The sequence below is a fragment of the Somniosus microcephalus genome, chromosome 32, assembly GCF_052327205.1.
Source record: "Somniosus microcephalus isolate GS21.2 chromosome 32, FLI_Smic_1.0, whole genome shotgun sequence".
Taxonomy (NCBI): Eukaryota; Metazoa; Chordata; class Chondrichthyes; order Squaliformes; family Somniosidae; genus Somniosus; species Somniosus microcephalus.
This window is the reverse complement of record NC_141018.1, coordinates 30861487-30885695: the sequence shown is the minus strand read 5'-3', so window position 1 is coordinate 30885695 and position 24209 is coordinate 30861487. Positions and strand designations below refer to the sequence as shown.

At 46.0% G+C, this 24209-nt stretch overlaps 2 protein-coding genes across 5 annotated transcripts in view; one reads left to right on the top strand and one right to left on the bottom strand.

Moving 5' to 3' along the window:
* The window catches only part of LOC147097366 (sorbitol dehydrogenase-like), an 80732-nt gene that overhangs the window by 14371 nt on the left and 42152 nt on the right, over positions 1–24209 (bottom strand). Inside the window, exons 1-3 of one of the 4 annotated variants that reach the window (XM_085972281.1) lie at positions 18520–18739; positions 3829–3862; positions 298–462 (exon numbers count right to left, since the gene is read on the bottom strand). In XM_085972281.1, coding sequence (XP_085828407.1) covers positions 298–448 — 151 coding nt within the window. In that variant the 5' untranslated portion in view covers positions 449–462; positions 3829–3862; positions 18520–18739. Of the gene's footprint in view, positions 1–297; positions 463–3828; positions 3863–6777; positions 7058–18519; positions 18740–24209 lie in introns of those variants that run through there. The other 3 variants (XM_085972279.1, XM_085972280.1, XM_085972282.1) reach the window with 3 other exon arrangements.
* LOC147097365 (dual oxidase maturation factor 1-like) overlaps positions 18582–24209 on the top strand; it is a 60231-nt gene continuing 54603 nt past the window's right edge. Inside the window, 1 exon segment of the mRNA XM_085972003.1 lies at positions 18582–18682. Within this exon segment, the coding sequence (XP_085828129.1) occupies positions 18582–18682 (101 nt within the window).

The following is a 24209-nucleotide window of genomic DNA, read 5'->3' as shown; positions in this document are numbered from 1 at the left end:
ACCAGCGCTAATGTTAAAACATACGGAGCTCAGAGCTCCGTCTGAAGCAGCAAAAACAGTCGGCGCAGCTTGCAAGCGTCTCGGTAGCTAAGCAACAGCTTCAGCTAGGCGCTTGCAGAGCCACAAATGGAGAAAAAAAGCCACGAAAAGTGAAAAAAGTTATCTGAACCGACTCCTGAATTTTGCCGGTGGATAGAGCATTCCGGAGATTTAACCTCCGTTTAAACGAAAGTTTCCTGTATATAAAGGCAAGTTCTTTCTTTCTATTTTTTGATAATGTGTTTTTTGTGGACTGACCTACTTTAAGGTTTTGTACTCCTTCCCCCAATTTAGAGACCGTTCCTGCAGCCTCGTGCCCCAGAACCATTGGCTTCTTTACAACAAATTCTCCAATTTTTCCATGTTGCCAGTAATGGACATCAGAGCCACAGATCCCGACCGAATGCATCTTCACCTGGACCTCTGAAAGTACAGCGTGAGCAAGAAAATTAAAACAACATTTTTTTTCAAACCAGTAAGCCCCTCAGCAGAAGAAAATTTAAACCTTGGATGCAAGTACTTTGGTACCTGTGGAACATTTTTTTAAAAAGGAAGGCAGAAGTATATAATGAGGCATTGCCTTGCAGTTAGCTTGCTTTAAAAAAAGGTACATTTTTTAAGGTTTAATGGAAATAGTGCATTTAAATTGGTAGCATTCTAATAATCAGATATCGTTTCTGTGAAGAGAATTGGTATGATTTTGCAGATTCCTATGAACCATGTTTGATGCTGTAATAACAACAGAAAACGCTGGAAAAACTCAGCAGGCCAGGGCAACATCCGTGGAGAGAGAAACAGAGTCGACGTTTCAGGTCGAAACCCTTCGTCAGAACTGAGAAAAAAAGCAGGAAATGAAACGGATTAAAAAGCAAGTTTGGGGGCTGGGGAATGGGGGAGGGGATGAAAGAACAAAAGGGAAGGTCTGTGGGAGGTGAAGAGACATTAAGAGATATTCAAGGCGAGACGAGATGGTAATGGGACAGGTAAAGAGACAAAGGATGGCTCTAGATGAAGTGTGAAATACGCTGGCAGAGTGAGAGACAGCTGCCATGTGGGAGAGAGAAAAAAAAAAGGAAAAGGCACAAACCAAAAGTGTGGATAAAAAATATATAAAAATGTAATAAGGGCCGAGGTTATGATCTGAAATTGTTCAATTCGATATTGAGTCCGGAAGGCTGTAAAGTGCCTAATCGGAAGATGAGGTGTTGGATGCTGTGTTGGACTGATGAAAAACTATCTAGAAGAGAGAGTACGCCGATCAGCTTGGGGTCTTCCAGAAGGAGGTCTTTCAAACTAATTATAAAACATTTGCCGCTCCCTCCAAGTTGGCAATCAAACTGTTGGGGCAAGCCTCTGCAAGGTTGGCTTCTTCCCCCACCACCCCCCTCCCCCCCATAACTGAAAGTACAGAGTGGCTGGCGAGTGATCTGCAGCAGATGCCTGAAAGCAGCACAGGTCGCAGAGAGCGTGCATTTTTGAAAACTGTTTGTAGGAACAGGTGAAAGAAGGAAACTGTCATGAATCTTATCATTCATGAAGAAATGACTCATGAAATAACACTGGGCGGCCAGCTGGTGGCGCCGTCCAAGGAGCATAAATACTCGGGCGTGGGCCCAGCTTGCTCAGGACATTTTTGTAACCAGGAACTAGTTGGTGTAACTAGAATCTCATGGTTGTGAAACAGTTGATTAAAGCCTTGTTTTATACTCAACCAACTGCTTAGTGAGTTTTCTTACGTCAATTTACTCAACTGATAGAGGGACCCATAGTAATGATGCCGACACTCTGCGCTCCTTTGAGGATGACGCCCTACCTGGGACATCAAGGGATCTGCCGGCTACTCCACCGGATCAACTCGGGGAGCCAAGTGCTCCCCACAGGATGGCCACCCGAAGCCAGGATGCTAGTCAATCCCCGGCTACCAAACAAAATGAAGCCAGCTCTGCGCCTGTGGGGACCCGCACCCGGAGTCATGACCTCCCCAGTCTCCCTCAGGTCGATCAAGGCGACACGGGCCCTGTCGATCTACCAGTACGGACCAAGCGACCCAGGGACCAAGACACGGTCCGAGGAGACGTGCCTTCCAGCCACAAACAAAGATCTAAAAGACTGCAGCTATTCGTGGTCCGTCTAATCCGCTAGAAGGAAGTCGTCGGACGTCCAAATCTTTGAGGCGGGAAGAATGTCATGAATCTTATCATCATGAAGAAATGACTCATGAAATAACACTGGGCAGCCAGCTGGTGGCGCCGTCCAAGGAGTATAAATACTCGAGCATGGGCCCAGCTTGTTCAGGACGTTTCTGTAACCAGGAACTAGTGATGTAACTAGAAATCTCATGGTTGCGAAACAGTTGATTAAAGCCTTGTTTTATACTCAAAACCAAGTGCTTAGTGAGTTTTCTTACGACAGAAACCGGATCCAAAAAAAAATAAAGTAAAACCCAGGACAGTACACAACTATTCCATTTATAATTTATACATGACTAAATCAACAAGGAAAAAAAAATCGCTGTCCCAGCCATTTAATCAAGGGTGTAGCTGTGAAGAATAGTTGCCGAGCTGCTCCTAGGTAAGGCGGAAGTATATAAACGAGGCATTGCCTTGCAGTTGGTTTACGTGGCTGGCTTCCCAGAGTTTGCAAGAGTTGACAAGAATTTTTCACTGGGGGAATTGCAAAGAATCTCGCTTGCTTCTGAGCAACTAGAAAACAGATTTTGGCAGATCATTTGAGAAATCGATTTCTCAGCGTCATCCCCCCCCCCCCTTGCATCAGCTTGGAGGAAGCCACGTTCTCATTATTTACATCCATCAGCCAACAGTATAATGCTTCAAGCATCCTGACCAAGTTTTAGGGAAGCCTTTCACTAATGTAGATATTTTAAACAAGAAACAGGAATGGGGTACAACTCTGCATGCCATTCATAGAAACATAGAAAAATAGAAGCAGGAGTCGGCCATTCGGCCCTTCGAGCCTACTCCGCCATTCAATATGATCATGGCTGATCCTCTATCTCAATACCATATTCCCACTCTCTCCCCATAGCCCTTGACGCCTTTTGTGTCTAGAAATCTATCTACCTCTTAAATATATTCAGTGACTTGGCCTCCACAGCCTTCTGTGGTAGAGAATTCCACAGGTTCACCACCCTCTGAGTGAAGAAATTTCTCCTCATCTCAGTCCTAAATGTCCTACCCCATATCCTGAGACTGACCCCTCGTTTTAGAACCCCCAGTCAGGGGAAACATCCTCCCTGCATCCAGTCTGTCTAGCCCTGTCAGAATTGTATACGTTTCAATGCGATCCCCTCTCATTCTTCTAAACTCTAGTGAATTCTTCAAGAGCTGTTAGAAAAGGTTACAAACCCTATTGCAAACATCTCGTGCCTGGTAATAACAAAGCACCTATTCCACTCCCACCCATTATCTGACCTTTCACCTTAAGCATCTTCTTCAATATGAGAATGGACAATGGTGGAAATACCACCAAGGGTTTGAAAATCCTGCAACCCATGATATAGCAGCATTAAAGTCTGAACTGTCTTACCGCCCAATAGGTTAATGCAATAAGGTGTGCTTTTTTTTCGTACAATGAATGTTTCTAAGAGAGGCCGAGAGCCTGAAAATAAAAATAAGTAATTCAAAAGAACGGAAATAAAAACAGAAAGTGCTGGAAATGCTCAGCAGGTCAGGCAGCATCTGTGGAGAGCGAGAGTTAACGTTTCAGGTCGATGTTCAAAAGAACAGAGGAAGGCTTCACTCGGGAAAATCTTTTTAAGAACATGCTTACCGCCAGGGCCTGGTTCCGGAACTGGGCGTTTCTCCTGTGGAGAGAAGAAATGTACTCTTTAAAGAGAGCTCCTAGCCTTGTGATAGAAATAAACAGAGATTTTACTACTGGCAATAAAGGAGACAGCATGTACTCCATCAGCAGGCCTGCTAGCTTGAATGGTGAACAGCGCATGTGCCACTGTGTGGTTCTACCTCCTCCCCAACTTCTCTCCTTCACTCACCCCCACCCCCTGCCTTCAGCGAAGGCTCAAATGCAAAGAAAAATTTAAGTGCAACAGGATCATAGTGGCAACAGCTGGCTGGAATTGGACAATGGGCGCTTGAATCTGCATGCAACTTTACATAGAAACATTGATGAGAGGAGCAGGAGTAGGCCATTCGGCCCCTCGAGCCTGCTCCGCCATTCAATGAGGTCATGGCTGATCATCCAAATTCAGTACCCTGTCCCTGCTTTCTCCCCATATCCCTTGATCCCTTTAGCCTTAAGAAATATATCCAACTCTTTCTTGAATATATTTAATGAACTGGCCTCCACCACCCTCTGTGGCAGAGAATTCCACAGGTTCACCACTCTCTGGGTGAAGAAATTCCTCCTCATTTCAGTCCTAAATGGCTTACCCCTTATCCTTAGACTATGACCCCTGGTTCTGGACTCCCCAACCATCGGGAACATCCTTCCAGCATCTAGTCTGTCCAGGCCTGACAGAATTTTATAGGTTTCGATGAGATCCCCTCTCAATCTTCTAAACTCCAGTGAGTATAAGCCCAATCAACACAATCTCTCCTCATACATCATTCCTGCCATCCCAGGTATCAGCCTGGTGAATCTTCGCTGCACTCCTTCCATGGCAAGAACGTCCTTCCTCAGATAAGGCGACCAAAACTGCACACAATACTCAAGATGCGGTCTCACCAAGGCCCTGTACAACTGCAGCAAGACATCCTTGTTCTTGTACTCGATCCCTCTTGCTACGAAGGCCAACATACCATTTGCCTTCTTAACTGCCTGCTGCACCTGCATGCTTACCTTCAGCGACTGGTGCACAAGGACGCCCAGGTCTCTTTGCACTTCCCCTTCTCCCAAACTATTGCCATTCAAATAATAATCTGCCTTCCTGTTTTTGCCACCAAAGTGGATAACCTCACGTTTATCCACATTATAGTGCATTTGCCATGTTTCTGCCCAATCACCCAACCTGTCCAAATCATACTGGAGTTTCACGACATCCTCCTCACAGCTTACCCTCCCACCCAGCTTTGTGTCATCTGCAAATTTGGAGATATTACATCCAATTCCCTCGTCCAGATCAATATATATTGTGTCGTTTTCTTTTAAGACGCTGTTAAATAAACCCAAAATGCAGTCTCAGTTTTAAATCATTAGGGAAAGTCTTGATAAGTGGAGTAAAATGTTTTTCCAGTCCACCAATATCCGAAGAACTGCTCTCACCAGAAATATCTCCCACTAGACACAAGTCTGTCAATAATCAAGCATTACATCCGGATTAGATTTTGTTCCTCCCACAATATATGCGTTCTTCCACATATTATCTTTCTATGGAACAGCTGCATAAAACATTCACGCAGACTATCGTCAGCCCTCCTGTTTCAGCAGATTGCAGCCTTTAAAAAGCAGCAAAAATGGAATTCATCGTTCAGAAGGCCATTTGCAGGACGATAATGTGGGTACATGATATACAACAAGATCACAATGTGAGCACATGATGTACGAGGTGTCAATAGGAGTAAATGATATACGAGATCACAATGTGAGTACATGATACAATACAATAGTACACAGCATAGAAAGAGGCCATTCAGCGCCGGCTCTTTCGAAGAGCAATCCCGTTAGTCCCACTCTCCCGCTCTTTCCCCATATCCCTGCAACTTTTTCTCCTTCAAGTATTTATCCAATTCCCTTTTGAGGTCCACTATTGAATCTGTGTCCACCGCCCTATCATTCCAAATCCTAACCACTCCTTGCATAAAAAGGTTTTTCCCTCATCTCGCCTCTGATTCCTTTGCCAATCACTGTAAATCTGTGCCCTCTGGTTATCGACCCTTCAGCCACTGGAAACAGCTTCTCTTTATTTACTCTTCATGATTTTAAACACCTCTATCAAATCGCTTGTTACTCTTCTCTGTTCTAAGAAGAACAACCCCAGTTTCTCCAGTCTATCCGCGTAACTGTATTCCCTCATCCCTGGAAGCATTCTAGTAAATCTCTTCTATACATATCTACAAGATCACATTGTGAGTACAGCATATACCAGATCACATTGTGAATACAGGATCACATTGTGAGTACAGCATATACCAGATCACATTGTGAATACAGGATCACATTGGGAGTCCATCAAATACCAGATCACATTGGGAGTACATCATATACAGGATCACATTGTGAATACATCATATACCAGATCACATTGTGAGTACATCATATACAGGATCACATTGTGAATACAGCATATACCAGATCACATTGTGAATACAGGATCACATTGGGAGTCCATCAAATACCAGATCACATTGGGAGTACATCATATACAGGATCACATTGTGAATACATCATATACCAGATCACATTGTGAGTACATCATATACAGGATCACATTGTGAATACATCATATACCAGATCACATTGTGAGTACATCATATACCAGATCACATTGTGAGTACATCATATACAAGATCACATTGGGAGTCCATCATATACAGGATCACATTGGGAGTACATCATATACAAGATCACATTGGGAGTACATCATATACACGATCACATTGTGAATACATCAAATACCAGATCACATTGTGAGTTCCGGATATACAGGTCACAATGGCCAGTACGCAATATACCAGATCACCATCTCAGTGCACGGTTCACGAGATCACAATGTGAGTACTGGACAGCCGAGATCGTCCGCTTTCAAGGTTAACAGTTTACCAGTTTTATATCGCCGGGTCCATGGACCACGAGGGATAAGTTGTCCGGCTGCGACATTCTCAATCTCTTATCCTTGTAACTGGAGGCTTCTGGATAAGTTCACAGGCAATTGGATGCAGCGTTCTTCTCCTATTCACAAAGCTAGCATTGGCCAGTGTTCCACTTGTCCTTTCGTTCGCCCCAGCTGACTGCACAGACACTCACTGCAATGTGTTGACGGTATAACTCATCCAGTCCAGCGCCGGGGTGTTTTAACACAACCTACGTCACAAAAACTAACAGGGTTACCTTTCAGGCGTGGGATGTTTGGCCCTGTGACACCCACCTTGTCATTATACACAAATATGGGCCTTGGTTGGCTGAAACCCGTCCCTTTCCAGCCAATCAGAGCACCAAATGCACAATGTAGGGGCATATAAAGTAAAAACTAGCCGTCTCTGAACAAGCAAAATCTGGGGATTAGGCAAACTATTCCCCCAATTGTTCCTTTCACACGTTTCCAATTGAGTCAGGGGACGCCTAAGGCCATGTCTGTATTTGCAAGAGACTTCTGGTGTGTGTGTTAATATTTGAAGGGGCTTGACCATGCAGGAAGGTTTTTTTTTAAAAACTGTTTTACAAAATACAAAATTGAGAAACTAATATTCATTTTTGAAGTAATTCTCATGGAGACCAACCCTTTCTCGTTCCACGTCCCTTCAGAGTCACTCCAATAAGAAACATAAGAATTAGGAGCAGGAGTAAACATAGAAACATAGAAGATAGGAGCAGGAGTAGGCCATTCGGCCCCTCGAGCCCGCTCTGCCATTCAATGAGATCATGGCTGATCATCCAAATTCAGTACCCTGTCCCTGCCTTCTCTCCATATCCCTTGATCCCTTTAGCCTTAAGAAATATATCCAACTCTTTCTTGAATATATTTAATGAATTGGCCTCTACTGCCTTCTGTGGTAGAGAATTCCACAGGTTCACCACTCTCTGGGTGAAGAAATTCCTCCTCATCTCTGTCCTAAATGGCTTACCCCTTATCCTTAGACTGTGACCCCTGGTTCTGGACTCCCCGGCCATCGGGAACATCCTTCCTGCATCTAGTCTGTCTAGTCCTGTTAGAATTTTATAGGTTTCAATGAGATCCCCTCTCATTCTTCTAAACTCCAGCGAGTATAAGCCCAATCGACCCAATCTCTCCTCGTACGTCATTCCTGCCATCCCAGGTATCAGTCTGGTGAATCTTCGCTGCACTCCTTCCATGGCAAGAACATCCTTCCTCAGATAAGGCGACCAAAACTGCACACAATACTCAAGATGTGGCCATGGGGCCCCTCGAGCCTGGTTGTAAACACACTTATAAGCACAAGAAGCGGCGTTTGTTTTTAAGAGTAAGTTGTATCAAAAAAAGGTCACATTTGTCAATGAAAATGAGTGTAAGTTGGCAGGTAGGTGCGATTTTCACCGGAACAAAAAATAAAACTTGTATTTGGAACAGAGGAGGCTGAGGGGGGACCTAATTGAGTGGCCCGGTTTTTTTTGCGTTAAGAGTAACAGGACAGGCTATCAGCGCTCAGCCTTAATATGGACTAAATCGGGCAGTAACCTCTGGAGTCCGCGCGTGCGCAGTTAAAGGCGGAAGTATGGAGGTTGCTGTCCGAATTGCCCTGCTCCCCCACAAGCTGCGCTATACCGGTACCTCGCCGATAGACTCGGCATTCAACTCCACGTAGCAGCCTGAAATTGCGGTACTTACACACTGACATGAATCAGTCATTCATGAAAGAAAGACATATGAAATAATACTGAGCGGCCTGCGGGTGGCGCTGTCCAGGGAGAGTATAAATACTCGGGCACGGGCCCAGTTTGCGCAGGGCATTCTTAACAGGAACTAGTGAAGGACACAACTAGACCTCCATGTTGTAAAACAGTTGATTAAAGCTTTGTTTAATGCTTAGACCAATGCCTAGTAGTTTTCTTATGTCACACACTAGTTACCGAAAAGCACGGCAGAAAAAATGAGTCATGGTGCATTCAGATGTGTGTGAGTTTTTAATGGCGTGATAAGTTCTTGGAGGAAAAATTCAGTTGGTTAGCGCCTCCATTTAGTGCCAGCAGCTGGCGCCAATGGGGCACTAATGCAGTATCGCCGGGGCGAGGCAAATCCAGCGCCGCATGGTAAATCCGGTGTCCCACCCCCCCACCCCAGTTGCGCCACCGATACGAGGTCAGCGCCAGGCAGATCGTGACATCAGTGAATGCTCACTGGGCACCCGATCTGCAAAACTGATTTATGCCTCCCACCTTAGTGCCTTGACCAGAGAGCGACAGGGCGAGGAGGTGTCAAGCAGGTGGAAGCTGGCTCCAGGGACGTCATTTCAAGGGATCTTGAGTAATGAGTCATTGTGGAACAGTTTAATTCAGTAATTTAAAGGTTCTTTTGTATCAGGAGTGTTGCGGTAACTAAAACGTAGTTACATTTATTCTTTAAAAATATCAAAGTGCTACACTTGGCTTACATTAATGGGAGCTGATGTAAGAAAACTACTAGGCACTTGGTCTAAGCATTAAACAAAGCTTTAATCAACTGTTTTACAACATGGAGGTCTAGTTGTGTCCTTCACTAGTTCCTGTTAGGAATGTCCTGCGCAAGCTGGGCCCGTGCCCGAGTGTTTATATTCTCCCTGGACAGCGCCACCCGCAGGCCGCTCAATTGATTCATGTCAGGAGCTGTACTGGCAGTCCACCTGGCCCTCCAGGATCTACGGCGGAGGGAGCGGAGGCAGCGAGAAATATTGGAACATGTAGCCAGAGGGAGGAGGAGGGCCATCAGGGCTCTCAACAGGAGGCCTTATCCTCCGAGGGTTTTCTGAGAGCACTTCTCCTAACTTCAGTGAAGTGAGGAGTGTATTAGATGGCTCCGCATCAGCAAGCGGGTGGACACAGAACTCTGCCACCTCCTCCAAACAGACCTCCAACCTCACACCAGGATGAATTAAACCGCAGATCCCTTTTGCTCACCACATGCCCATCATACCATCCCTGTGCTGTGCCATATCATAGCATCCTCCTGGACACAAAGGTGAAATGAGAGAGACCACAAAATATTGCAAACTCCATGAATAAATTTATGCATAAACGTGTCACACATATCACAATCAAGCTAATAAATAATGACCCTTGTGCCTCCCATAGTTGAATAACTGTCATTGTGTGCAAAGCGTGAGATGTGGGAGTGAGTGTTGGTAGGTAGAGGTTGTTGGTGGGTGAGCACTGGTGGTGTGGTGCTTTGGGCAATGTGTGAAGCTTGTGGTACAGATGGTGATATGTAGCATTTGTTGAAGCATTCAATCACCCTGACCACCCAACTGAGGTGGATCTGCCATGAACACACCTGCTTCAGTCCTCCGGCTCCTTCTACTTGTGCTTCTCCTCGCTGAGGCAGCTGCACAGCCAGCAATGCTGAGAATGAGGTGCTGCAGCATCAATGAACCGCCCCTTTAAGTTCTGGGAATAGCCAGTGGCAATGATGAGTTAAGATTAGACTACACCCGATATTGGTCCACCCTTTGCATGTAACGCCACTGAGTTCAGCCTTTAAGGCTGGATTTAGCGCCCCAATTATTTCTTTGAGCAGTGAGAATGAATTTTGCGTGCAGTCTAAAGCATTAGCGCCTGGCGCTAATTCTCCAGCTTTTCTAATGATACCGCCCATTCCTGGGCTATAATGAATTTCTAGCCCAATATTCATTCCTGCCAAACAACCTTTTTGGCCCTGAAATTTTAATTTTACAAGTGTGGAGTCTCATTCATTCAGTATTTCATTATGGCTGGAGAATTTTTTTTAATAAAAAATTTTATTTTACTTTTTCTGTCTTTTTATCGCTTGCTCTCTTAATCCCATCTTTCTATCGCTTTCTTTATTTTGCTTTCTGTACATGATTTTACAATGAATTAAGTGCTCTAATTTATACTTCCTGGTCTGTCTGTGAACTCTATTATACCCGATTACATTAACAAGGAGTCCAAAAAAATCACTAAAGAAACTGAGGTCTTTATAAACTATTAGTTCCACGTCATCCTTACCTAATTGGATTCACCCTTTAGCTTCAAGATGTTCTCTAAAGCAAAATATTCTAATTTATACTTTCTGGTTTAGACTCCGTGTGGCTCAGTGAGGCTTCCTCAATCTGATTTGTTGAAGAGCCAGGCGCTGCTTGCTCTGCTCACACACACCACAGATCCCCTGTAGAGGGCGCCGCACTGGATCAGACGTCCAATGGCAGCAAGTTGCCGCTCAAGAGCCCAGGAGAGGTCTGCGGGCAGCTGTCAGCGTAATGAACAGCGAGCGCCGTTGCTTCGCTGCTGACCGTAAAATGCATGGCTCTTAGGCCAACTGGTCAAAGAGGTAGGTTTTAAAGATGGCCCCTAAAGGAGGAGAGCGAAGTAGAGCGGCAGAAAGGTTTAGGAAGGGAATTCCAGAGCTTAGGGCCGCGGCAGCTGAAGGCACCCTGTACTACCTCAACTCTTCTTCCTGCAGCATCCTCCAAATGCAAGGCCTGAATACTCTGGGGGAACATGAAGTGGGAACACTCCTCTGTTGCAATTCCGATGTCAGCACTTCCTGTCATTGAGTGGCACCACTTCCTGTCATTGAGTGGCGCCACTTCCTGTCACTGAGTGGCGCCACTTCCTTTCATTGAGTGGCGCCACTTCCTGTCATTGAGTGGCGCCACTTCCTGTCATTGAGTGGCGCCACTTCCTGTCATTGAGTGGCGCCACCCCATGGTTAGGATTTGGAATGCGCTGACTGTCAGAGTGGTGAAAACAGATTCAATCGTAGCCTTCAAAATGGAACTGGAAAAATACTTGCAGGAGATAAAAATTGCAGGGATATGGGGAAAGAGCAGGGGGGAGTGGGACTAACTGGATTGCTCTTCGAAAGAGGCGGTGCAGACTCGATGGGCCGAATGGCCTCCTTTCAGTGCTGTACTAAAAGTACTTCATTGGCTGTAAATACGCAAATTGGCTGCCGGGTTTCCTACATTGCAACAGTGATTACACTTCAAAAAGTACTTCATTGGCTGTAAAGCACTTTGGGACGTCCTGTGGTCGTGAAAGGCACTATATAAATGCAAGTCTTTCTTTCTTACTATTCTATCATTCTATGCAATTCTCACTCACCAGGGCACCGCTTTATTTTCCCCGCCACCTACCAGAATAACTTTAGCCTCACACGTTAGACCCATCTTGCCTCATAAAAACAAAATCCCGGTTATAAACCACCTTTTAAAATCATTTTTATAGAAGAAAGACTTTCATTTCTATAGCGCCTTTCACGATCACCGGATGTCTCAAAGTGCTTATCATCCAATGAAGTACTTTTGAAGTGTAGTCACTGTTGTAATGTAGGAAACGCAGCAGCCAATTTGTGCACAGCAAGCTCCCACAAACAGCAATGTGATAATGACCAGATAATCGGTTTTTTAGTGATGCGGACTGAGGGTTAAATATTGGCCCAGGACACCGGGGGGAACTCCCATAAATGAATTAAAAAAAAATTTTAAATCACCATCCAGGACAAAGCAGTCCGCTTGTTGGCGGTTTTGGTTTGGGGTTTGTGACTGGCCAGTCAGGCGTATCTGAGCTGCTCCAGCCCCGTGCGGTTCGAGTCGCTTCCCCTCTGGTTCTGACCACCGGACTTATTATGAGCAGCGATATAAACAAAACGAGACCAGTGGTTTGGTGCAAAGAAAACCAATGTTTATTAAAAATAGAGAAAAATAAACACTATACAGAGAAAATCACTATGTATGTAACACAATTACACTTAGCGGGGGAGGAGAAATGGACACATCGAGGGAAAATGACTAAAATGACAATTTTAGCAATCCCCTTAACTCCCACCCTTTACACCTATCTAAGTTGTCTTGTGATGGGCCAGAAAGTTTATGCTCACCAGTCTCGGATGTTAGGACGCCTGCTCCGTGCCCCGTTGCCTGCCGATGTCTTTAGGGTTTTCACCGCCCAGAGCAGAGATACCCCAGTGATTTAAAATGTAACTGCGGGTATCCTGCTTCCCTTGGATGGGCTCTTCGTCGTCGATCTTCTTGATGGTAAGGCAGGGCACCGGAGTCCAGGCGAGAGAGAGAGAGAGAGATATGGCTTCCCGAGGAATTACTTATACCCCTTTCTGGGAGCCCTTATCATCTGTCAGATCAGCTTGTTTCTTTGTCTGACCTGAACGTGTTGAAGATGATACAAAGGAAACCGGTCTGGGCCCATCGACCTGGCTGGCCGGTTAATCGGTCTTTAAACGTCCCATAAGTGTTTTCCTTTGTGTAACTGGTCTTGTGATGGGGCCATTCCAGTTTTAATGCCCCGTTGATCGTTTCCAAACAGTGTTGAAGTCAGCTAACGAAGGTCTGAATGCAACTATTACCCGTTGATTATCTGTGCAAACGGCCTTGATGGGTTTTAATCAGAGGCCCGAATGCCACTGTTTGCTTCTCATACATAAATGCAGAAGGCCTGTCTGCCTTCTAATTTCTAGAACATTCCTTCTTTGTCAGTCCAAACCTGAACTTTGCAGGCCTTGGCCATGAGGTTGACCGTAGCATCTTGTTGGGCGCTGGAGCCCTGGATTTTAAACTCAGTCCAGCCAGGGTTTCTCCAATAAGCCAGAAGTAAATCTTCAGGGGAGACATGAAATTTGCGAATCCTTTCACACTTGATGGGCACCCCATCCACCACCTTAAACATCTACTCCCGCCACCACCGGTGCACTGTGTGTACTATCCACAGGGTGCAATGGAACAACTCGCCAAGACTTCTTGGGCAGCACCTCCCAAGCCCGCAACCTCCAACACCTAGTAGGACAAGCGCAACAGGTGCATGGGAACACCATCGCCTCCAGTTTCCCCTCCAAGCCACACACCATCCTGACCTGGACATACATCGGCCGTTCCTTCATCGTCGCTGGGTCAAAACCCTGGAACTCCCTCCCCAACAGCGCTGTGAGAGCACCTTCACCACACGGACTGCAGCGGTTCAAGAAGGCGGCTCACCACCACCTTCTCAAGGGGCAACTAGGGATGGGCAATAAATGCCGGCATTGCCAGTGACGCCCATATCCCGAGCATGAATAAAAAGAGGATTAAGCCATTTGAAAATAAATGGCTCACCGCTTTGTGTGTTAATATGCACAGGGCAATTTCACCTCATTTTCTTTGTAATAAAAGGTTAAAGAGCTTTTATACTCTATAACGACTTTTTTTTTGTGCTGGCCAGTTGATCAACTCAATTTTTTCACTTTGTTGCCGTGGGATACTATTTGATTTGGCACTCTGACGAAGCAGCTCTTGTAACAGAGCCAGGATTCCACTTGTATATGCCTGTTCATCCCCTCCTATCTCCCAGCTCCAAGTCAGAATGCCGTGCAACTAGGCTGATTACTGATAGGTGTTGGCACACCAATCTAAGCAAACAAAACCGCACCATCAGTTCCAACAGCTCTTTGTGCCCTACGGCTCCAAGCTGATTAACACACCAGCATCAAAATGACAATATTCTCACCGCTACCAACTCTCTGGCAGGAAGCCCGAAGTCCCCGTCAAACGTCGACCTACTTGTTCTATGGCTACTTCAAACAAGGCTGTAGAACTGCTAAGTGAAGTAATAATATACGCTTTCTCTAGACAATATTAGTGCTTGCAGCAAACACTCAACACCGCTGATCGTATATTTAAAATGTTCTAAAATTAAAAACAAACATGTAAAGAATATCTTTTAAGATCCGCAATAGGTTTCCCACATAGCTCCAGCGAGCTCAGACTTGCCGGTCATGTGCCGACCATGCCAGTTTATCCTCCCTCCTTCATCAATTGGACTTTCTGCCAATTGTGTGTGGAAGACAGTAGAAGGAAAGATACAGCCTCTCCACCCACAATGACCACCCCCCCCCCCCCCCCACCCCTTCCTGGCCATCTCCGCAGGCTTTCCAAAGAGCACGTGCACTTTTAGACGACTTCAATTTTTTGGTCTCTTTTAACCGGCACCTAAATAACCGGAAATCTCCGTTAACTGGCAAAATTCAGGAGTAGGTTCAGGTAAGTTTTACTTCATATTAGTGGCAGTTCCTGGATCTGTGGCGGTGTAACTGGGGTTCGTGCACTTGTTGCTAAGCAACAGGGACGCTTGGTCTGTGGCCGGAGTTCCTGCACATGTTGCTAAGCAACAGGGAAGCCTGGATTTGTTGCTGTGTACGGAGCTCTCGTACCTTTTAACTGTACCTCTCTGTAATCCGGACTTTTTGATAAACCGGCACCACGCCGGTCCCGTCGGTGCCGGATAATTAAGAGTTTCCTGTACTCCACCTTTTTTTTCCCTACATTACAACAGTGACCAACATTTCAAAAAATACTTTACTTCATTCCAACTGTGAAACCTGTCGATCATATCGTCAGTGAGCTCTTTACCCATGACGGTTTTCATCAAAAAGAAATAATACGCTTTTCTACAGCGCCTTTCACAAGCTCAAGACGTCCCAAAGCGCTTTACAGCCAAGTCATTAACTCATTTTGTTGCATTATTTGTTTGTTTTTTTGCGCTTCGTGTTTGTTCCCCTTTCCAGTCTTTTCTTTGTCCCAATCCCATTTTTGAATCAAATGCAATTAAAATATCAATCGCCTGAACAGCCCTTCACTTTTAATTTTTGCAGGTTGTGTTTCTGAGCCGCTCTACAGAAATGGAGTTAATTTAAGACGCTCATCAACTGATGCGCTAAGGCTGCAGTTTCTACTGTGCAGCACTGCAGAAATGACAGTATAACTCAAGTCCGATTCCAATCTGTTTGACTTAAATTTAACCTACATTGGCTCCCGGTTAAGCAACGCCTCGATTTAAAAATTCTCATCCTTGTTTTCAAATCCCTCAATGGCCTCGCCCCCCTCCCTATCTCTGTAATCTCCTCCAGCCCCACAAACACCCGAGAGCTCTGCGCTCCTCTAATTCTGCCCCCTTGAGCATCCCTGATTATAATCGCTCCATCGTTGGCGGCCGTGCCTTCAGCTGCCAGGGCCCTAAGCTCTGGAATTCCCTCCCTAAACCTCTCCACCTCTCTTTCCTCTTTTGAGATGCTCCTTAAAACCTACCTCTGCATTGGTCATCTGCCCTAATATCTCTTTATGCGGCTCAGTGTCAAATTTTGTTTGATAATTGCTCCTGTGAAGCACCTTGGGACGTTTTACTACATTAAAGGTGCTATGTAAATACAAGTTGTTGTTGTCATGGTTTTTTTAAACAGATAAATTAACCAACGTGCAATAACTTGAGACAAAGTAAGGATACATTTTAGTTTATTTTAAACAATCATTGTGGATCTTCCATGGCTTTGCTTACAGAGAGTCAGAATGAAGGATATTTCTCCCAGTGCAGTAGCAATGGTGCGGGTATAGGTATGGGGAAATAACAACAGAAAATGCTGGAAAAACTCAGCAAGTCAGGCAACATCCGTGGAGAGAAATTTGAGTTGACGTTTCGGGTTTGACCCTTCTTCAAAACTGGAGAGAAAAGGAACTAGATCGAAGGCAGGGCTGCGATCGGACAAAAGAATAAAAGAACCAAAAGAAGTAAAAGAGATTAGAAGCTAGACGAGATGGTAATAGGCTGTGATTAGGTGTAAAGTGTACTGGCAGGGCAAAAGATAGCTGCCAGGTGTGAGAGAGAAACAAAAGGAAAGGGGGGGGGGAAAGGAAAGGAGTGGAAAAATATAAGTGAAAATGAAATAGGGGCCGAGGTTATGATCTGAAATTGTTGAACTCGATATTGAGACCAGAAGGCTGCAGAGTGCCTAATCGGAAGATGAGGTGCTGTTCCTCGAGTTTACGTTGAGCTTCCGTGGAACAGTACAAGAGGCCAAGGACGGTGAGGTCCGAGTGGGAATGGAGCGGTGAATTGAAATGACAGGCGACCGGAAGCTCGGGGTCACCCTTACGGACTGAACGGAGGTGTTCCGCAAAGCGGTCACCCAATCTGCGTTTGGTCTCCCCAATGTAGAGGAGACCGCATCGTGAGCAGCGAATACAGTATACTAGATTGCGAGAAGTACAAGTAAATCGCTGGTATGGGGATCTGCAGCCTCTGAGGCCTGTGAAGCTCCATCTAGTGGCAGAAGTGTGCAGTTGCAGGCTTGAGTTAGTCACAAAGTCATAATGCCCAAAGAAAGAAAGACTTGCATTTCTATAGCACCTTTCACGACCTCAGGACGTCCCAAAGCGCTTTACAGCCAATGAAGTACTTTTTGAAGTGTAGTCACTGTTGTAATGTAGGAAACGCGGCAGCCAATTTGCGCACAGCAAGCTCCCACAAACAGCAATGTGATAATGACCGGCTCATCTGTTTTTTTAGTGATGTTGGTTGAGGGATAAATATAAGAACGTACAAACATACGAATTAGGAGCAGGAGTAATTCCCTCGAGCCTGCTCCACCATACAATAAGATCATGGCTGATCTGATTACGTCACATTGCCGCCTACCCCCGATAAACTTTCACCCCCCTGCTTATCAAGAATCTATCTCCCTCTGCCTTAAAAATATTCAAAGACTCTGCTTCCACCGCCCTCTGAGGAAGAGAGTTCCAAAGACTCACGACCCTCTGTGAGGAAAACATTTCTCCTCATCTCTGTCTTAAAGGCCTCATCTATTGGCCCCAAAACTCCGGGGAGAACTCCCCTGCTCTTCTTCAAAATAGTGCCATGGGACCTTTTACGAGAGGGCAGACGGAGGCCTCGGTTTAACGTCTCATCCGAAAGACGGCACCTCCGACAGTGCAGCACTCCCTCAGCACTGCACTGGGAGTGTCAGCCTGGATTTTGTGCTCAAGTCTCTGGAGTGGGACTTGAACCCACAACTATTTTGATAGCAGAGGTGAGTGTGCTACCCATTTAGCCAAGCTGAGACTTAAATAATGTGGAGCATATATAGCTAATGTAATATAGATGTATGAAGGTAAGCCTATGTTGGCAGGTTGTCAAAATATTAAACTAGCCACTAAATTTAAAATGGTTGAAGCCTTCTTGGTAGTTTGATGTTAAACATTGAAACATAGAAGATAGGAGCAAGATTAGGTCATTCGGCCCCTCGAGCCTGCTCCGCCATTTAATGAGATCATGGCTGATCATCCAAATTCAGTACCCTGTCCCTGCCTTCTCCCCATATCCCTTGATCCCTTTAGCCTCAAGAAATATATCCAACTCCTTCTTGAATATATTTAATGAATTGGCCTCCACTGTCTTCTGTGGTAGAGAATTCCGCAGGTTCACCACTCTCTGAGTGAAGAAATTCCTCATCTCTGTCCTAAATGGATTATCCCTTATCCTTAGGCTGTGACCCCTGGTTCTGGACTCACCCGCCATCAGGAACATCCTTCCTGCATCTAGTCTGTCTAGTCCTGTTAGAATTTTATAAATTTCAATGAGATCCCCTCTCATTCTTCTAAACTCTAGCGCATATAAGCCTAATCGACCCAATCTCTCCTCATACATCATTCCTGCCATCCCAGGTATCAGTCTGGTGAATCTTCGCTGCACTCCCTCCATGGCAAGAACATCCAACTCTTTCTTGAATATATTTAATGAATTGGCCTCCACTGCCTCCTGTGGTAGAGAATTCCACAGGTTCACCGCTCTCTGGGCGACATTGTTATTGTCACATTGTGTAACTTAAGCAATAACAAAAAAAAAAAATTACGTGACATTATCTTTAGGCAGAATACCAGGTGTTGCGTCTTAAAAAGTGCCTCAAGGATGTCCTCAAAATGGAGTTCCCAGCAGTCGGGCCGAATGCAGAAAAAAAGGAGCTGATGCCAAATACCGTGGATGCGATGCTGAACCAAAACAAAGGATTGTCGCAGAACCGGTAAACCTTGGCTATAAAGGTCACAGCTTAGAGATAGCGTGTTGGGAAGGTTGGAAAAAAAACCCCGCCACTTTGTCTGGAGCTGTTCAGTTCCTTTAATGTTGAAGTTGAGTAATTACGGGAATAAGCCAACCACCTGACGTGCCTCCATAATTAATACTGGGTCATTGCAATTACTTGGCGTACGTGTTTGTAAGTGATTGGCACATAAGGAGGTGAACCTGTGCAGTATGCGTGTCACTCAGGTTAGCGTGAAGATTTTCCGTTTGAATCAGATCATAGAACCAGATTAATTATTGGGTATAAACGCAAGTTGCAAAGCTAATTATTGTGTGCTTTCTTCAAACTATTTTCGGTGGAGTTGTTTTGTCTGACTGTATCAGGGGGGACTGCAATGCTGTGATTTACTTCTTACATAGTGACTAACTTCCTGCCCCTTTACCTTTTATATTCAGTCAGTGGTCCAACAATCTGCAGTGGTCTCCTGCACCGTGGGCCTTCATTGTGGTTCTTCAATTCTTAAGGGTTATTTTTTTGTAAAATTTTGATACGAGCGACAGAGGTCGCAATAAATAGCTGCAGCACGCTCCATGGCTCGTGAAACGACGTCGTAGCTGCCAGATTCCATCGTTTCCACCTACAAATAACCACAGGTTTCAGCTAGCAATTAACATTTTCCGAAATAACTGTTCGTGCGAGTTCATCGGAAGGTCTCTTCTGCGAAGGAGACTTAAATGAATGGGGCTGAAGAAACAATGCTGAAATAGCAACGCAGTTCTGATTTGGTTCTGGGACTAATCGGCCTCGTTAAAGGTACAGGAAACTCTTTTTTTATCCGGCACCGACGGGACCGGCGTGGTGCCGGTTTATCAAAAAGTCCGGATTACAGAGAGGTATAATAAAAGGTACGAGAGCTCCGTACACGGCCACAGATCCAGGCGTCCCTGTTGCATGGCAACAGGTGCAGGAACCCCGGTTACACGGCCACAGATCCAGGAACGGCCACTAATATGAAGTAAAACTTACCTGAACCTACTCCTGAATTTTGCCGGTTAACAGAGATTTCCGGTTATTTAGGTGCCAGTAAATCGAGAGTTTCCTGTATAAGCAAAAAATAGGACCGAGCGAACGGCTATACAAGTAATCCAGTCACGTGTCAATGATTCCCTATTTGCTCTTTGATTAGTCCCAGAGCATGTTAATTATTTGTAGCGTTCGACTTAAATCAGGTACGGGTTATCTTGCTGCAGTTTCCCTGGTCAATTTACTGTGGTACAATCATGGTCAGTAGTGCTACCTTCCAGTGAAGCGCACCATCATTCACTTGGCTTTCATTCATAGGGCATGGCCTCGCCGAATGTTCCCCATAATTATTTTTTGGGGTGTGCAGTCCGTTTAATGGGCTGCACGGCCCATTCAAAATTGTGAGCAATATCTCCCATTGGAAAAGCTGCGGGGACCTCCAGACACCCACACAGCTTAATGGGAACACTAGCCTCGCCCCTCCTATCTCTATAGCCTCCTCTAGCCCTACATTTTTTCTCTTAGGCAGTCCCTCAGAGCCGAGGATGACTTGCTTCCACACTAAAATGAGTTCTCAGGTGACTGATGAGTCCAATGCGGGACCTACAGTCTCTGTCACAGGTGGGGCAGACGGCGGTTGAAGGGGCAGGTGGGTGGGGTGCTTGGGTTGACATGCGCTCCTTCCGCTGTTTGCACTTGGCTTCCGCTTGCTCCCGGCGAAGAGACTCGAGGTGTTCGGCGCCTTCCCGGATGCTTCTCCTCCACTTTGTGCGGTCTTGGGCCAGGGATTCCCAGGTGTCGGTGGGGATGTTGCACTTTTTCCAAGGAGGCTTTGAGGGTGTCCTTGAAGCGTTTCCTCTGCCCACCTGGGGCTCTCTTGCCGTGCCGGAGCTCTGAGTAGAGCGCTTGTTTTGGGAGTCTCGTATCGGGCATGCGGACAATGTGACCCGTCCATCGGAGCTGATCGAGCGCGGTCAAAGCTTCGATGCTGGGGATGTTGGCCTGAGTGAGAACACTGACGTTGGTGCGCCTATCCTGCCAATGGATTTGAAGGATCTTGCGGAGGCAGCGTTGGTGGTACCTCTCCAGTGCTTTGAGGTGCCTGCTGTACGTGGTCCACGTCTCTGAAGCATACAGGAGGGCGGGTATCACTACTGCTCTGTAGACCATGAGCTTGGTGCTGGGTTTGAGATCCTGGTCTTCAAACACTCTCTTCCTCAGGCGACCGAAGGCTGCACTGGCACACTGAAGGTGGCCCACAAGCCTTCGAGATCTCTGTGCTCCTCCGATTCTGGATTCTTGCACATCCCCGATTTTAATCTCTCCACCAATGGCGGCCGTGCTTTCAGCTGCCTTGTCCCTAAGCTCTGGAATTCCCTCCCTGAAGCTCTCTGCCTCTCTCTCCCTCCTCCTTGAAGATGCTCCTTAAAATCTGTTGTGTCTGTGGGCTGTGAGTACCCCCCCCCACCAAGTCTGAAACAGCAAATCGTTGACGGAATATTTAACCTCACTGCTAATTGCCGCCAAGGTTTTATTAATGGCTGCAGCAGTTGGCAGTTTATGCTTCCAAGTGGCTAAGTTTGAGCTTGTGGGCACATTGCACTGGCACTGACCCTTCTAATGAATGCGTTAATGGTCTCAAAAAAAACCCCCCCACTGTGCTAAAGAGGAAAAAGAGGTTGTAAAATCCAGCACGAACAAAGCACACCTGCTGGTGTATCTGGTGGTGTCGAATTAAGTTCTTGATAATCAAAGTGCTGCAGCTTTCTTGGCATCACTGATGTGATTTCAATTCTTCCATCATCACAAATTTGTGCCAAAACTTCGTAACCTTATTAACGTAAGAAAACTACTAGGCACTTGGTCTGAGTATTAAACAAGGCTTTAATCAACTGTTTTACAACATGGAGATCTAGTTGTGTCCTTCACTAGTTCCTGTTGAAGAATGTCCTGCGCAAGCTGGGCCCGTGCCCGAGTATTTATACTCTCCCTGGACAGCGCCACCAGCAGGCCGCCCAGTATTATTACATAAGTCATTTCCACATGAATGACAAGACTCATGTCACTTATCCAACAAACGAGACTGCTATGAAAGGGTTTGATAGGGTAGACGTAGAGAAGATGGTTCCACTTGCGGGGGGAGTGGTGGAGACCAGAACTATGGGGGGGCCATCAATATAAGATAGTCACTAATAAATCCAATCGGGAATTCAGAAGAAACTTCTTTACCCAGAGAGAGGTGAGAATGTGGGACTCGCTATCACAAGGAGTGGTTGAGGTGAATAGTATAGATGAATTTAAGGGGAAGCTAGATAAGCACATGAGGGAGAAAGGAATAGAAGGTTATGCTGAGAGGGAGAGATGTAGAAGGGTGGGAGGAGGCTGGTGTGGAGCATAAACAGTTGGGCCGAATGGCCTGTTTCTGTGCTGTAAATACTATGTAATATCTCTGAACATTTCAGATGATATATATTTGTTAGTAACTGTCCTGGAATACACACCCGAGCACAAAGGGACAGCATTCCAATCTAATCAAATAATCTATAGGATAAAATAATTCAAAATACCTCCTCCGCCTTCAGATGGAAGATTTTTAAACCTTTATATTTTGTATTATTGGAACAGTTGGTGCAGTGCTGCAGAAGTGATGTGCAGTGATAACCTGTCAATCTTGCTGTGACAACAGAAAATGCTGGAAAAACTCAGCAGGCCAGGCAACATCCGTGGAGAGAAATTAGAGTTGACGTTTCGGGTCGAAACCCTTTTTCAAAACTGGAAAGGAAATAAAATAGATCGAAGGCAGGGCTGCGATAGAACAAAAGAAGTAAAAGAGACATTAAGAGGTATTCAAAACCAGACGAGATGGTGATAGGACAGTGGAGACAAAAGACGGCTCAGATTAGGTGTGAAGTGTACTGGCAGAATAAGAGATAGCTGCCATGTGGGAGAGAGAAGAAAAAAAGGAAAGGGGGGGGGAGGGAAAACCCAAAACAAAAGGGTGGAAAAAAATATAAGTAAAAATGTAATGGGGGCTGAGGTTATGATCTGAAATTGTTGAACTCGATATTGAGTCCGGAAGGCTGCAAAGTGCCTAATCGGAAGATGAGGTGCTGTTCCTCGAGTTTACGTTGAGCTTCCGTGGAACAATGCAAGAGGCCAAGGACGGTGAGGTCCGAGTGGGAATGGAGCGGTGAATTAAAATGACAGGTGACCGGAAGCTCAGGGTCACCCTTACGGACTGAACGGAGGTGTTCCGCAAAGCGGTCACCCAATCTGCGTTTGGTCTCCCCAATGTAGAGGAGACTGCATCGTGAGCAGCGAATACAGTATACTAGATTGCAAGAAGTACAAGTAAATCGCTGTTTCACCTGGAAGGGGTGTTTGGGGCCCTGGACAGTGGGAAGGGGGGAGGTATAGAGGCAGGTGTTACATCTCCTGCGCTTGCACGGGAAGGTGCCAGGCGAAGGGGAAGGGCTGTTGGGGGTGATAGAGGAGTGGACTAGGGTGTCTCGGAGGGAGCGGTCCCGATGGAATGCTGAAAGGGGAGGGGAGGGGAAGATGCGTTTGGTGGTGGGATCACTTTGGAGGTAGCGGAAATGGCAGAGGATGATCCGTTGAATGTGGAGGCTGGTGGGGTGAAAGGTGAGGACAAGGGGAACCCTATCGTGGTTCCGGGAGGGAGGGGCAGGGGTGAGGGCAGAAGTGCGGGAGATAGAACGGACACGGTCGAGGGCCGTGTCAACCACGGTAGAGGGGAATCCTCGGTTGCGGAAAAAGGAAGACATATCGGAAGCACTGGTGTGGAAGGTGGCATCTTCGGAGCAGATGCGGCGGAGACAGAAAAACTGGGAGAATGGAATAGAGTCCTTACAGGAGGCGGGGTGGGAGGAAGTGTAATCTTGCTGTGACATTTGCCGTTGCTGTCAAACCACCAGAACCTGACCATCCCTTTGGCATTAATGCAGCCCATGCACAGTATGGCCTACATAGAACTACATGGAACATACAGCACAGAAACAGGCCGTTTGGCCCAACTGGTCCATGCCGGTGTTTATGCTCCACACCAGCCTCCTCCCACCCCTCTTCATCTCACCCCATCAACATATCCTTCTATTCCTTTCTCCCTCATGTGTTTATCTAGCTTCCCCTTAAAGGCAGCTCGACTCGCCTCAACTACTCCTTGTGGTAGGGAGAAGTTTCTCCTGAATTCCCTATTGAATTTATTAGCGACAATCTTATATTTATGGCCCCTAGTTCTAGTCTCCCCCAGGAGTGGAAACTGTTATGAATCTTATGATCCATGAAGAAAGACTCATGAAATAACACTGGACGGCCAGCTGGTGGCGCCATCCAAGGAGTATAAATATTCGGGCGTGGGCCCAGCTTTCCCAGGACATTTTGTAAACAGGAACTAGTGAAGTACAACTAGACCTCCATGTTTTGAAACAAGTTGATTGAAGCCTTGCTTTATACTCAAACCAAGTGCGAAGTGAGTTTTATTATG